Source organism: Nomia melanderi, chromosome 13 (genome assembly GCF_051020985.1).
Source record: "Nomia melanderi isolate GNS246 chromosome 13, iyNomMela1, whole genome shotgun sequence".
Lineage (NCBI taxonomy): Eukaryota > Metazoa > Arthropoda > Insecta > Hymenoptera > Halictidae > Nomia > Nomia melanderi.
The window spans coordinates 13,481,333-13,498,538 of NC_135011.1; the positions used below are offsets into that span (position 1 = coordinate 13,481,333).

The following is a 17,206-nucleotide window of genomic DNA, read 5'->3' on the forward strand; positions in this document are numbered from 1 at the left end:
TAGGATTACTTTAAGCTGTTGGGATACCATTTAAAAATCTGTATCATAAAAATATTAGCTATGTTACATATGTAATATGTGTTGATGTGACTATAAATAAATATAAAAAAAAAAAAAGAATAACGCCAGCTATGTTAAATACATGAGGACACGGCCTGTGCTCGACGGTACATTTAAATGGGGGAACGTGAATATTTGCAATCTCAACAAATATTATTAAAATCAAGCTATAAAAATTGTTTATAATAATAAAAACAAAAGTGATTTTCGACGGCCTCCTTCAGCTGGACCGCTTTGTATATATTGTATTTTAAACCGAAAACTTTTCAAATGAATTGGCAAAAGCTTCATTCATCGAAAGTTTTAAATACATTCTTTTGATTATTTCTAACCTAGATTTAACAAACTCTCGGATCTTTTTCTTTAGCCTCATTTTCTTTTATTCGGGCTGTTCTTTTCTATATTTAGCAAACTCGGAAGCTCAGTTCCAGCGGGATGTACAACATATTAAATTGGCTAAACAGTTTTGTCGTACCCTTTTCGGGAATTTTTAAGTCAAATTTCACTTTATTAAATTAAACTCCATTAAATTGTACGTTGTCCATACAGTTCGACAACTTTCAATCATCTTCCAGTTTACTTATTCCCAACATTTATTCGCCTGTTATAGGATAAGTATCATATTGAAAGAAACGATATTTTAATCAACCGAGTTATACGTGATACCTTCGTTGGATAAGTGTCCGACTTGGAACTCAATTTTCGTACAGTTATCCAGTGGTTACTGTATTAATAATAGTTTTTTTTTAAATCTAATAACTCCTTAAAATTGGCTTTATTTACTTTCAAGTATTTTTGAACACGTTTAACACTTTGTCTGCTAAGTGTAACATTTTGGAAATGAGAAAGTATGTTTACTTTCTTACTTCTTAGATAAGATAAAACCATTGTAAGAATAAATGGCTTATAAAGAGCGAAAATATAAGCTTTTCTACTACTACAGGAGTTCAAAAATCGACAATTTTTTATTACAATGTAGTAATTCTTTAATTTTGTGGAGTATTGTATATTTATTATATTTGAAAATTGAAGTTTTATTGTTCTATCCATCGTATACACAAAAAAAATACAAAAATGGTCCTCACTTGTGTAAATGAGTTCTCACGTAAGGTCGTACGGTTCGTCTCTTTCGAACTGGAACCCGCTCTATCGGCTACGCAGTTTGGAGGGCAAGAGGAAATGTCTACTCGCTGTGCTCGACGCAATTGCTATGGCGACTCACTTTCGGCATGTCATTATTATTGGCCGAGCCGCAGGTCTCGGAAGAAAGCAGATGGCCAATAACAAACACCTTGCCCTCAAATTGCGTAGCCGATAAAGCGGGTTTTAGTTTAGAAGAGGCGAATTATACGTCCCTTGTTTCTGGAACACGTGACGTTCAAGGTGTTAATAGAAGTATATCACACTGATGAAAGCTCTTTGGACTATTACTGCATATGTATTCTTAGTACGAACCATTTAAATCATTATATAAGTTTATTTTACAATCCATTTAATCTTGCTGCAGTCTTCAATTTGTCTATATGTTTCAAATATTATTGAAGAAGATAAGAAGCCATAGTTTAGTCATAATTTTCTTATGCTATTTTCAAATTTAAATATATTCTTAATAAAATAAGAACACGACTAAATCGGAAAAGATTAAATGAACGAAACAATACTAAAAGATGAAAACATCACTGGGTCAAAAAAGATTTGAAGAATGTAGTAGGATTAAAGGGTTTAAGTTTCTCTCTGCACTTTAGATTTAAAATGGAACTATGTTATGCGTACGTTATTAATTAACAAACCTTTCAAAGTTCTTCAGTTAGTAAATGCTGGTTTACTCTTAGCATATGTTGTAATAATCAAATGATTAATTATTTGCTCTACCAATAAATAAATTCTCTTTTTTATATTTATGTATATTTTTATACAATTAGAATGATGCAGTCTATTTACTTTCGAATTTAAATCTGAAAGGTAAGTGGTATTTCAGAAATATAACGATATATTGATTTTGAAACGTTGTAATAATAACACTGTGGAACAAATTTTGACCTATGTTAGTTTTTGCAATAACTACTATGTAATTCTTATAGAAAAACCGATGTTACGCTTCCCATGGGGGGGGGGGGGGGGAGGTTGCTCTTCAGAAATGTCTGCAGAGTCCAATGGTGCACAGCAAATTCGTGCTGGCCAACCCACTTTTCGTAGAAATGTAACGGAAGAGCATACAAAGTACGCGCATTTAACCTTTTTTAAAATTTGATCATCGTTTACAAACATTTAATGATACACAAAATTCAAAATTTTTATAGCTACGTGATCGGGCAAGTCTCCTTTATTTTTTGCAACAAATTTGAACGGCCTATAGTTTTTAGTTTTCACGTAACACTTGGTTTTCTGAAAAATTCGACCGTTTTTACAAAACCCCAGTTTTTCGAAAACTGGACCTGACCCAGAAATTTGGTTTTCGGATTCGTATTTAGGGCAAGGAACTCTATAAGAATCACATAGTGGTTATTGTAAAAACTAACATAGGTCAAAGTTTGTTCAACAGTGTAATTGACTTTGAGAAACAAATGAAAGTGGTGGAACCGAAAGTAAGAAAATAGAACATATAAATAAATATTTGATTTACGGCAATAGAGTATCTACACCTCACTCGCAATCAGTGCAAAGTCTCTTCTTTCTAAATTAATTTTTCTTGTCACCGCTCCTAAACATTTTGCACGTAGTATAAGTATGTAGATCTTGAGCTAGAGGAATCTATTTGCATCGAATTTGCAGTGTTTACAATGTCACTAAACTTACTATCTTCATATATAGTTTGCTTCAAATACTGTATATATAGAAACATTATTAAAACTTACATCAGTCGTTGCAAAGAATAAGATTGAGATACGAGTGTTAAAATATTAATGGAGGGTACTTACATGCTGCTTAAAATAACATTTTACCTGGAATTCATCCAGCAGTAGATGATTGGATTATACATGCTGTTAGACATCGCCAACCAATAGATGCCTAAGTACACTTCTTGGATGTAAGGTTCGTTCGTAATCTCAGGCAAGTACGATGTTATGATGAAATACACGTGAAATGGTAGCCAACATACTGCAAATATTACCACTACCACGATCATCATTTTTACAATCTGAAACAAGCGTATTTTCAATTAGCATATTACACTCCTTCGATTAATAGGTATTTTATCGTATTCATTATTTAACCAGTTAACTGTGTTTGTACATGTCATCTTAAAGCTTGAAATAGTATTAAGTCTTTCAACGAAATCATTCTTACAAATACACACTTCATTTTTTCATCTTATTACGTGCAAAACGAGATATGTTTTAAACTAAATTCCACAGTTAACAAGTTAATACACTTCAATTGAAAAATATGATTATTATTAAAGAGAAAATATAATTTATACACTATGTTTACAAGCAATAATCAATATTTGTATTAAAATAATTTATATTTCATACATCCTTTCGGAATGTTAACATGGTGCACATATAAAAGATTGCGACAATACCCATTAGAAAGAAATGGCCTGTCTTTTCTAAATACATTTTCAAAGAAGAAGCATCGGTTGACATATTATGTCAATACAGTATAACTTGACTTACATATAAGTATGTTTCCCCACCGCTTAAAGTAAAGTATATAAGTACCTGAGTTTCGGTTTCACAAGATGTTACTTGTAAGTTACGTGCTCGACTTTGTCTTGCTCATGTGCTTATCAACTCATTAAATTGAGTAAAAAAAGCCCAGTAAACATGAATCGAAAACTTAATAGTTTCCCAGATAAAAATAGGATTTATTTAAAAAAAAATATATGGGAATTGAATCAAGGACACCGAATTATCTTAAAAAATATTTGCGATACAAACGACTGTGTCAAACAAAAGTTACAGGGATTGAAATACTACCTATCACGGTGGGAGGTGTTTGACCATAACGTGACCTTGAAACGACTTGCTAAGGTCACGTTACAATTCTTAAATAGAACCCAATGGTTTCTGTTCCATATTTTCGAAATCGAAATTCAAATATTTCCAAATCATAAAAATTCAACTTTTCGCTTAAGTCTTTATCAAGATATTAGCATTCAAAGTTGCTGGTTCGTCGGTAGTGGTGATAACCAACAGACAGTCCAGCTCGCCACTTGTGAAGAGAAGGGCAAGGGGATGCTCGGTTGAGTATAATTAATAAAGTATAATTAATAAATTTTTCGTGTAAGCCATTATCAAGATACCAGCAACTAATGTTACCGATTTGTCGGTAATAGTGGTACCCGACTACTACTAGTAATAGTACAAATAACGTTTATTTTCTTTTTTACATACTTAACAAGGTTAATGTTTGACATTTATTATAACAGTATCATTAATTACTAGCTTTATATGACTGTATCAGATATATACAGTGAGAAGCAAAAGTGAACACACATACGATATTTTTACAAAAATTAATTTTTATTGAATGTTTGTATATACAATAGAAAAAGAATACATAATATTAAGTATAATGTTTTAGCTTTCCAAAAAAATTTTATCGATCGTGGTATTATTATTTTGATAAATACAAACTTTTTCCGTGTAGCCGGCATTGCACCGCATTAGAACGTTTGTAGCTGAGAAACGTAAACATGGTTTTTGTAAACAATGACCGGTGTTACCTGAGATCAGGAGTATTCTGGTAGTTGTATTGTTGTTCGCGCAGTAACACGCATTAACGTACTGTCATAAAGCCATTATCTAAAACTGCGAAAGATCGTATTTTTCTCAATTAAAGTCTGGCTGATCAACGCGAAAAGTTGTTACACAATTTGTAATTAGTCAGGCTGTAATACATAAAATACGAAAATGATGTTGTAATAAAGTTCCTACATCTTTAGGAGGACGTCCAAAATTATTGTCTTGTCAAGACAAGCGATGATTAACAAAATATACAACTTCAGAAGTTGCGACGACGGTGTCAGTGGCTGCAAATTTGTCGGAAAGTGATGTTGGAAAGAAAATAAGAAAATGGATGGCTCGAAGAGCATTAAAAGAAGCTAATTTTATATCAATGAGGGAGAAGAAATCTGCCTTTTCAAAAAAAAATATTAAAGCTCGTTTGAGTTTTGTCAAAAAATATGTAATGATATAGATTGTTTTGTTCCGTTATGATATGGAGTTGTATTACGGCGTATGGGATACGTGTAGACACAAAAAAATATTTTCATAAATAAATATTTTCATATCTCAACTTAAATAGTGCAAAAATATAAAATATGCAGAACACCATAAAAAAAGTGCCAAATTACAATCATATTAACAGTTAAACCAAACCAGACAATAAGTTTCAAAACACCAAATTACTGGAATCAGACAACTCAATCAATATAGACACGGATAGGCTTAAGGTTAGAACAATATTTCACACGTGAAAAACTCGGGATACCGCGCCCAAGGGCGCTCGGAGCCAAACCGAAGGCCTCCAATGCATCTCTCCCTTGCCAATATCACAAATAACGATCAAACAATGAAAGTAAAACAACGTACATAGGCGAGCTAAACCACCCATTCATAAAACTGAAGCTATATTATCTAAACCACTTATTCATCACCGCTGGAGATCTAAATTCCAAGCACACCAACTGGGGTGATGAATCCACAAACCGAAAAGGGACCATACTCAGAAATTGCACACAAACCGCAGGAATTTCATACCTCGTAAAAATCATCGAGAAGCACCCACGTTCCCCAACGCGAACTCATATCTAGACTTAGGTATAGTGAATGAAAGAGTTCTTATAACCGATCTCAACAACAACAAAATACGAACCACAACAGCGACCGCAAAGCACTGATACTCATCATGAACCTGCACTTAACATTAGAAACAGCCAATCCTGAAGAAACACACAGGTTCATGCGCCAGAAAACTAAATGGAAGAAATTACATTAGCTTTGTGCATTAGCTTTCAATATTCCTCTCCTAAAAGGCACAATAATGGGCAAAATATTGGGATTCACAAATCAAAAAGATTACACACATCACTCCAACACCTTTTTCTCTAGCATAAATAGACTCTTCAGACTTAAACATCCTTCAAAGAAAGATTACTTTTATTCACACAAAAAAGACCTTGGCATCATTATCAGAAGCAAATGCAATATACAAAAACTAACTTTCATAAACGACAATTACTACATCCACCTCTCAATAGACATTTTAAACATAATAGGTGCATACTATGAAAAGATCAACTCTCTTTGACACATCAATATGGATAAATCTATAAAAACAACAGTCGACCAAAAAGCCTCCCTGCTAATAGACACTTTCACAAATAACCACAAACAACAAAACACTGTCACACAATTCTCAGACACCAACTTAGCAACATCACCAACATATCCTGAAGATACCATATTCTGCAATCCCCCATTAGTCAACAAAATCGCATAGGAAACAACCTCTTAGAAAGATATATAAAATATATTCCGAGAAGAGATAAATAATAATTGCAAAACCTCGGGATATATAACATTCCAAACATTTGTATACTTCGAAAAAAATGGACTAATGAAAAGGTATATAACATACCCACCATTTGCGACGCAAGTAAAAATAGAGCAGATAAAAAAATAACATATAACCACACCGACAACCCACCAATATTGAAATATGCAACTAACATACGCAACGGAGGTTTAACACGTTCGCTACCTGCGCTTATTTCATTCAATTCAATAAATCTTCTAAACAAAATATTAGAAAAATGAAACTGAAACGAGCCATTGAGTTCCTAAATATAATGTCGTAGTTTATAATTTCTAATAACAATATCCATAGGATTAATTTCATTTTCATTATGTAAAATATAGGATTACGTTCGTGATAAATATATGACGCTGGTAGCGAACGTGTTAAACGACTTCCACTGCTTAAAAAACAAATACAGGTGCTTTACTGACAATGAGAAATTTATAGATAAGCTTTGACGAAGGAAAAAACGGAAACATCAAGCAACATAAAGAAACAGTGAACCCTAAACCACACATGAAAAATCAGCAAACCATCGTATCTAACACATAACATACATGTAGGAAGTATTTCACCAAGTATCTTGAAATAACAGGAATACGACCATGAGCGCGATATTCAGAAACACACTCCTTCACACTAATCGTATTAGAAACCGGTCAAATGACCAGATTTAAAATTCTAGGTTTTTTTTTATATATTGTATTTAACTTTAGTATCAATTCCTATATTGTTCAATTAGTCAATTTTTTAATTCTTATCTTTCCTTTTGTTTCTGTTTTCACTACAAAAAATGTATCATCTAATTTGCTTATTTTTATTTTATACTTAGTTATTTGATTGGTTACGACAGGAAAAGTGTTGGTACGCTTAGTGTTAAACACGTAAGGCTTTCATATATCATATTAAATGCCACTGTTTTTTTCTATATTCATGTATAACTTTCTATCGTAAAATATAGATACTCTAAACAGCAACAAAAAAGCATAACTCCAAAACTCATAAGCGTACTAAAATTAAAATATAGTGACGAAGCGGAAAACTAGGACCAAGTTTATATTTTGTCAAATTATTAGAAATTATACAGAATTAATTTGTTTAATTAATACGTAATTATTCATAAACAGGGTGACATTTCAGATTTTAATGACTTTTTAATATGTTATCAAGGCTATATTACGAAATCATCGAAATCACAGGTGATACCCTGTTTGTAAATATTGATAAAATAATATATTAAAAATTCAATCTTATTCATTTAGCTTTTACCTTCCTTGTCTTTTTTCCTTCTCTAATTACCGTAGAGTAGTTTTCTTTCTACCATTTTGGCCGAATAAGATGTATGCAAGCACGCATTTTACGGGGACAATATTTTCAGCAATTATTCTTTCTTATATATCGTTTACTGTCTTTTCATAAGCTGAAACAAATGCAGCGTGTAAATTGTAGCACGACATTAATTACCGTTCCAGCGTTCTACGAGGAACACAGAGCAAGCCGCGCACCCGGAGATAGGTTATATTTCGGGTGTGGTTAGTCATTAAAAAGTCATGTAAAAAAGAGTTGAATGGTAAACAAAAATTAAGTAAATAACAAAATTACTGTCAAATGTCAATATTCTCCTCATCGATTGTAGTGACCTTGAAATATGTTGTCAAGGACGTCATTTTGAGCAACTTCTTTCTATACACATTTATGTACGTATAAATAAAAACTGTTGTAATCGTCATAATTATGGATAGCAATACTCCATTCTTCTCCTGCGTCAAACATTTCGATTCACTCTATCTATTGATACCCACAAAAATACAAGATTTTACTAAACAAACTTTGCATATACGGTTTTGATAAAAGATTTTTTGTAGTTTTTTACTGCATTTGAAGGGCAAATGCCCTATAATGCGTCGATTTACAGTTGAGAACGCAGTTACTGTACTCGTTGTACAGATTAATCGATATTTATGCATTCCTTAGATTCTTGTATTTGGGCATCTACAGGCGTGCTACTAGCTGCAATATATTTCAATATTCATTCTTTACCGTCATGTTTCACTTCGTGCCATTTTGTTTCACTTCCGTTCTCCGTTACGTAACTTGTGAGCTACGGAGAATCTGTCGAAACTCAGACGTCACTGTTCCTTCATTGGGCATCCAGTTGCCTATGTCATTGCAAATAAGGAGTCGCACTGTCCGTTGAGTGCCGTCATTATCGGCGAATCATTTTGGATGCTCATATCTTTGATTTATGCAAAAACGCTAATCTGTATTGTTTTTAAAATGTCGCAATGTCAACTACAAACATATACAATAAAAAATATAAGGTTTTATTTAAGAATTTTAACATGACTTTTGCAGGATGTTTCAGTCATCTCGCGGTCAAACTCTTAAATTTCTTCGAATCACTCCTATTCTTCCAAACAATTAGGCATTCACAGTTTTGTCGATAGTTCAAGGTCTTTTGGTAAATCTTCCGAAAACTTGTCAAATTCGATTGGGCTGAAACGTTGCAAATAGCTTTATTTTACATAGAAACAATGTCTATAAGAAAGATTTTCGACGATTCCAAGGTTAAGATGTAAAATATTGCAAAAAAGCGTTTTATTATTTGCGTATCAATCCTTGTAATTTATGAAATTTTTATGTTCCTGATGTTTCTGATATTCTACTGATAGCTTTATTTTCTACAAAACAAACGTATACGAAAAAGATTTTTGACAGTTCTGAAGTCAAGACACCAAATTTGGCGAAAAAGCGTTTTACCATTGTAGTATCATTTTCTACATTGTCGACACAACGTAGAATAGAATTACAGTAATATTTGATATTTTATTTTATTAATTCAATGTGTATACAGATTTTATATTTTCTAGTAATTACATAAATATTCATACAGATAATCAATTAGTGTATCCTCCCTTATTCCACCCTTATTCAAACACGCTTGTAAACTCTGTCAGAAAGATTTTATATTTTATATACATACACTGCTTTCTGAATCCGCAGAATGTTGCGAGTGGTAAATGGATTTGTGAACGTACGCATATTTTTCAAGATTTGTATACTCCTTCCAGCAATCGCTATGTAGTTCTGTTTCGAGGCTTACGTGGCTTTGAATTAATGACAAGTGTTTTTTCATCTCTTTTATTGCCAGGTAAAACTTTTGAACGATATTAATTTCTGTTAATAAATAAAAATTAAATATAAGAAAGAATAACCCCGTCCAATTAGAAACTAGCCTTCCTCATATCGGGAATCAAAAATGAAAGTACCTTAATTACTTATCTGCAACTTTCACTAGAATATTCCCAGACATTTTTAGAAATAGCTGTTCCCGTACGCATCATAAAACGGTAATTGTTTTATGCTACAATGGTAACGTAGGAAGTGACACTACAATGGTAAAAGGTTTTTTCATAAAATTATGTACCTTAGGTTTAGAATTACCAAAAATCCTTCTTGGTAACATTTTCTTAATACAGAATGAAGGTATATGTAGAATATTAGTCCTATCAGGGTATAAAAGTTTCCGAAATTATAGGGAGTGACACTTAAATGATAAAACACCTTTTTGCAAAATTATGCTTCTTAACCTTTGAATCGCTAAAAATCCTTCACGCCAGTATTGTTTCTATCTAAAACGGAACTGTATACAAAATTCCAGCTCAATCGAATTTGATAAGTATTCAGAAGAACAGTTGCTTTTTTTCTTCAATTTAATGAGCTCTATTTGCGATTTAATTTATACGGTAAATTTTGTAAACTCTCTATATATTTGAAAAATTTAAACGCCTCGTAATATAAAAATATATTACCTTTATACTTTGTCATTTTGGAAATATTGTTTCAATATTTAGTTACTATTGGCGAGTTTCGTTAGAAGGTTAAATAATACACTGAATCTAATAAACAATAGACGTCAATAATATTATGTTGAATATTAAAAATTAATTGAAATATTGACGATGTTAAGATAATAAAATACATATTAAGATTTCTGTTTTTGAAAATACTTTGAGATTCCTAAAAGTCATTTACTATTTCATTTTAGCTTCGTGATGTCATACGTGGATCGTCTACGTTTTTAATACGATATTAACGTATTTTACGTGTAATATTAAAAACTATAAAGTTGTGTACGTTAATTTCTGTAAAAGTTTGATGTAAGAAATAAAACTGTATTTATAAAAAGTATAAATGTTTACAAGAATTTAGTAATTTATACATCTGGAATGTTGTTTTGTTATGCAAATGTCTTTAGAGCTTAAAAGCGTGTCGAACGTTTATATCGGCGCAACTTTCACACAAGTTTCCTCGTAGGGAAGTTCTTTAAAGTGGAAAGTTGTCTTTTGTGAAAGGCTCCTCAAGAAATTTTAAAGTATAGAAGACGTAGACAAATGATTTGTTTGTGCACTTTTAGCATTAATATGCAATTGAAAGAAACTTTTAACACGGTTTACTCGATCCCAAACAACGTCGTTTAAGTATGATGCGCCAATTTTCATAAATGTACGGGCAAAGATCGAGTTTGTGAAAATATAAGGTGTAACGGCGCCTAATATGAAACACCACAATGTTTCAGAAAGTAAATGGTTTGATGTATCAATTACCATAGGAAAAACAGTTCATTAGCAATAGAAAACGATTATAGCTATACTTGAACATTAGTTAGAAATTTGTCATTGTGTTTGGTAGTGCATACAATTTTCTGAGAAACCTGTTAAATAATTAAATTTTTAGTATGGGTAAGTTTAAAAAATATTCCTTTTTAGGATTTCTTATTAAACATGTTTGCTTTTCAATGTTCGAAAGTAATTTGCTGTACATTTATTTTCTTCTTAGGATAATTATAATTTTTTTATGGGAATGCATGGATTTCTAATATGGAACATGTTCAATATTGGCTGCATATTCTTCGTTAACGTTACATAATATTATATTATATTTTTATCTCATGGCGGCAATTATAAAAATGATAATAATGGAAAAAAACATATTTCAATGCATTATGCTCACGAAGAGTACATTGGGATTGATGTATTATTTATATACTCAACGTGTAGAAAGAGAAGGAATAATCAACATAATATAATTTTGAAAAATGAAAGATTTGTTTATTTACATTTATTTACTTTTCAATTCTATTAATATTTATTTTTTGTAGTACAAGTGAGTTTTCCTTACTTTCCTAAATGCTCTACATTAGGTGCCGTTACTGTGAAACGCGAAATTTTTTTTAAGTACACCATGTTCAGATTAACAAAATAAAACTAGTTTTCAAAACTTGAATTAGAAAAAGTATTTAGATTGAATAGATATTTTATAGTACAACTTTATTGTTTATTATTTGGAAATTAATAGATAATCGATACTAGTAGTGTGCTCGCTACTATTTTGGATGTTAAATATTTTTTTAAATGCAGGTAAGAAGGAATTTAGTCCCATTTTCTCAAATTATAATAGATCATAAATTTCGGTAGTGTTGTAAACATATGTTACATGTTTTTGGATTTACGAAGATTGTTGCATGAGCTATGCCTCTGGGTATATCTATTTCTAAAGGGTATGATAAGTCTTCTATCACGTTGTGTTCAAATTTAACGCAAAATTTGAACAGATTGAACCTCTGTAATCTCAAGAAGCTGGAATCAAGTTGAACAATTTAAATATTGTATTACTACTTTATAACCCATCAGATGGACGATTCCTTTGATGTGTAAAAGCTGAAGACGCACTAATATTCGATGTACATAATCGGACGAGATTAGGTGAGAAACTGAAAATATTTTTCGGATATGCGAAATCCGATTCAATCCAACTCGGTCTCGTGTTTAAAACGGATCGTATATTAAAAATGGTTTATAATGTGGTCATTAATATATTTAACCGCTTTAAGTAATAAAGTAGGCATTTACTCGGAAAAAGTACGCAGAATCTTTACCTATACATATAAAAACTTCAAAAAGTATGTATGCTGTTATAAATAAATATATCGAATTGATTTGGAAACATTATAAGGCAGTATTCAATAGTTAGGCAGGTTGTACATGATGCATCAAACGTTATTTATAAATGGTTAAATTGTTTTTATTTTAATGTGTTTGATCCATCAGTAAAGTTGAGCTCACATGTTTTTGTATACTTTGTGTAGCATGTATTACCGATATGCGTGAGAATGTTTACTTTTTTCGAACTTAAAAGTATATTGAATTAATAAAATAATTTTCTTTCTGTTTTAGTATTGCAGTATGTAGGTATAACATGAGAATATAAATAAAGCTAACATTTTAATAAAATTGACTTTTTTATTGTATATTGTTATTGCTATTCTCCTTGTATATTGTTATTGCTATTAATCTCTTGCACTGGAAGTTAATTCAGAGATTTGGCAACGTTTTGCAGAAAGAAGAATCGAGGGTCGAGACGCGAGACTTCAAAACGATGCCGTACGCGTTAAATATAAACATGCAATGAAGAAAATTTCAATTGCAGTCATTTTAACCGTACCTTCTCAAATGTAATGTTCGTATGTTAAGCGAATGGCATGATTCCAATGAAACACTGAGTTTGTAGAAGTGAGATTGTTGTTTATTAGTATGTGGAGTCGAGTTACAGGTGTTGAGTTTGTTTTGCGTGTTTAAATTGAGTTGACTGTGTGAGTGAGTTGTCCTGAAACTGCCTTGAGACTGAATGCTGGCGGCTGATTCGTCTTAAGATTTGACATCGACTGATTCGTTTTGAGATTTGAGATGAACTAACTGATCGCCCAGAAGGAAGATACAATAAGGGTAGAGATAGTGCAGTGGAATTAAGTCGAGCAGATTTCTATGAAATGTAAGCAAGCATCCACTGTATATAGTATGTGTAATGCAACAAAACTATTGATGTGTATAAGATGTCATCGGCAATTTTAGAACAAAATCATCTTGCCGTGCGTGGTACGCCTTTTCAGCGCAGGAGGTTGAAAATATCTGTTTCTGTTGATCAAGTATACCATCGGTATTGCATGTGAAAATTTATTTTCCTTCAATAAAAAGTGTCCTCCTTTTTGATTGTTAGTATAAATATTTGCAAAAATAAAGATTTTATATACTTTTGCAAAAATTCTGAGTTGCTTAAAAGAGAATATCAATGACGATATTACGAACGTAACGTGATCCATTTCAAACACAAGCCCGACCAAAAGCTTGAGTGCTCGATATATTGAATTATCCGTATATCCCTAGTAAAAGCTTAACGCATACAAGCCTTGGTTGCACTTTCTTTCTAGAGGATCCAACCTGCGATTTTATCTTACGTTACACTTTACTGAATTTTTTTGCTGTGCCGGGCTAACCAAGTACTTGCTATGCACAAGATCTACATACATATAGGCTAAGTGACGCAATAGAACCAGGTTATGGCTTAAGATTGGTTAATGATAGGAAAAAAATGGATGGCATAGGAATATCTCTGTTTTCATACATTATATTTCATTTATAATGCTTTCGAAAAATGCCAATGTAAATTCTTTGTAAATGGATTTAGAAGAAAATAGGTTAAAATGGGACGCTTTTTTTTAATCGTAATAACAAAGTATCTGAAGCAATAAAGCCATGAAACCGTTTTTGGAAGTCTTAAATAGATCTTTGGCTATAAGGAAATAAAAGGTTTTTTAAATAAAAATATTTAGTTACCAAGGAAAATACTATTTTCTAAAGGTATTGAAATATCCGCTTCGCAAAAATGGTACGATAAAACGAAACACTCATGTAAAATCATATGGAAATATAAAATCTTTATTTCTACTAAATCACAATTGCTAGCTGAATATATTTAATTGTTAGCTGACATAAATGAACTGTAAATATATATGATTTTATGAACAAAAATCACAAACAAATGTGTCATCTTCTTTCTCTACACTGATGCAATCTAATTGGTCAGTTTTTATCTCATCTTTGATTTTAATTTGTTATACATCAATACGATTGCATTTAACCAATTAAAACTATAAACAAAGCACATAGCATGGGGCTCCTATTGTCTCGGTGCTACGGTGTTTCGTTTTGGCCCGCGCGTCATAATTTAGAAAAGCATTTAAAATTTACAGTTTGACATCGGATAAAGAAATAACTTAAGTGTCAAAAATGCAGCTTAAAGAACGTAGGATCCAGTACTATAGTTGTCTTGTTCAATTTTTTAATCGGAAAGTAAAAACAAATGTTTTAAACCTCGATGTAATATTACACCTTTTTCAATAAATATTTTTTCAATGCTTTTAATAGAAGAATAACTCCTGTAGTACTTTTACATACATATTTTTGTTTACATACATTGATTCTTCTGAATATTCTGTGTATAAAAGTATTAGGGCAAACAATTGGAAACATAAACACGTCATGAAATACATCAAACTTCTTTTAATATAGACCATGCTGTTTAAAGGTGATGTTCAAACGTTTCAATATTATCGAACTTTTATGCACCAACTCACGTTGATATATAGTATGTAATTTTAATAATCTAGCGTTGTTTTATTCAAGAATCGAAAGTTTGCGCCCAGTTAATATGTTATTATGTATAAGCGAAAGGTCTAATTCATATTATACTCCAACTTCGTTTTTAAATTTCTTCGGTCAAGTGCAAAATTCATTTAAGTCTTAATTTTTGTGAGGGCTATTCGTGTTTTAAAAGTCTAATTTCGATCTTGATACAGGACTGAAGAATTGATTTCGACCTTTTTCAATGGAAGTCATGCATACGGTAACAGAATTTTGTAAAAAACTTGGCCGAGTATATTTATGCACTTTAGAAAGAATATTAATTGAAATTACAAAGATTTCTACTCGATTTTAATGAGAAAATTGTTCGCTCGACTTCTACTTATAGTTTTGAAGGAAATAGAAAATAATCTTTATTTCAACGAAATATAATGGGAAAGTTATAAAGTACTGTAGATGTAAAAACTTATATATATTATGGTTGATATAATAAATCCGGTTTGTATTAATAATAACCACATCTTTTGATAAATATAAATGATAAATTATAATAATTATATTTACCGGTAATTATTAATAATTACTTGTGTAACTTGGTACATTTGATAAAAATATTTTTTTCTACTATTTATCAACAAATTTACACTACATTTTTTACACAGTTATAAATTACTTAATTTTTGTACAGAAACAAATTTAGACAAAATAATTTATATTGGTAAAATTATACTAGAGATAGTAAGGCATTTTTTAATAAATTACTATAGAACAAAAATTGTACATTTCTGGTTATAAATTATTGTACATTACAGCGGAAGACAGGGTGCGGAATATGCATATTTTTTCACTGTTTTTCTTACATGTACCGAAGACAGTTTAGTATTTACTTTATATTAGTAAATTATTAATAATTACCGATTTATGTGATAAGTTCTCACAGATTAATCACTTTGACATTTTTATTTGATTAATATCAATAATGGTGGGTTATTGTTATTATAAACCGATTAATTACTTGAACCGTAACATATATATCACTACTACAATCGATCTCCCAAACCGTTAGTGTTTATCGTACTATCATGTGTATAGAAGTGCAATATAAAGAACAAATTCAATTGTTACGGTAATAATTATCATTACAGTAATAATAAAAGGACTCAAGCTTGATTAAACCATAACATATGCATTAAAAATACTTTTTTGTAATTGTTAGTTAGTTAGTTTGTAATTGTTGTAAATGTTAGTCATAATTTTAATCTTTGATCTCGGTTTATGATTTTTTCCAAGTACCTTGTCAATTTTCTTCATAAGAAATATAAAAAAAAGTTACCAGTGAAAATAAGACTTTATTTGTACTTAGAAAGAAAACTAACGATAGGTGTAATATTTGTAATAAAAACAGTCATGTAAAAAAATGAAAATTAAAGGAAAGCTCTACGAAAGGAAGCAAACTAAAAATGTATGAAAAAGTATTATCGCAGCACATCTTTACTTTGAAACCAGTAAAAAAGTAACGCACAGTCAGTCTCGGTTAGGTCTGAGTTTTTCATATTTTCCTGCACACTGCAATATAAATAAAACGTATAAAAAACATACTTTGTCAAGTAAAATGGTGTGAAATAAAATACTTTTTAATGAAAACAGTTTTTGTAACATACTCGTTTTATTTAACTTTGAGATGTAGGGCTACTAAAATAAAAACTAAGTCCGTAGTCAGGTTAAATATATTTATTACGCGATGTGGCTCTAACGAGGAACGGCGACTAACTGCTTTTCCTATACGCTTTTCTAAGAAGGAAAACTCTTCAGACGAGGGCGTACGTGACCCAGGTCCTGGTGGTCCCCTTGGTCATAAATTAGTCAATGGGCCTGGACTATCTTTCAGGCCCCCAAGTATTGACACGCAAAAGGGCGAACCGTCTAAACAGATTTAAGTATATACAAAATAAAATGAAAAGCAAGAGATTTCTGAAGAGCCTTATAATAATAATAATAAGTTTAAACAAAAAAAATAACAATTTAAATTATGCAGTTTCTACAAAAGCACAATTTTCTGTAGAAATCTTTATATCTCAGACCTACTATTGTGATTTAGTTCTCTTTTACACTGGACCCATCAATTATTGAAAATTTTA

The 17,206-nt window shown here is 31.1% G+C and overlaps 1 protein-coding gene across 10 annotated transcripts in view; it reads right to left on the reverse strand.

The window, feature by feature from the left end:
* LOC116425661 (tachykinin-like peptides receptor 99D) overlaps nucleotides 1–17,206 on the reverse strand; it is a 603,076-nt gene that overhangs the window by 22,536 nt on the left and 563,334 nt on the right. For all 10 annotated transcript variants that reach the window (XR_004234739.2, XM_031973679.2, XM_031973677.2 and 7 more), the window contains one exon: nucleotides 3,003–3,199. Coding sequence is in view for 9 of the 10 variants with exons in the window: in XM_031973679.2 (XP_031829539.1) it covers nucleotides 3,003–3,199 (197 nt within the window). In the remaining variant the exon portion in view is untranslated. The remainder of the gene's footprint in view (nucleotides 1–3,002; nucleotides 3,200–17,206) is intronic.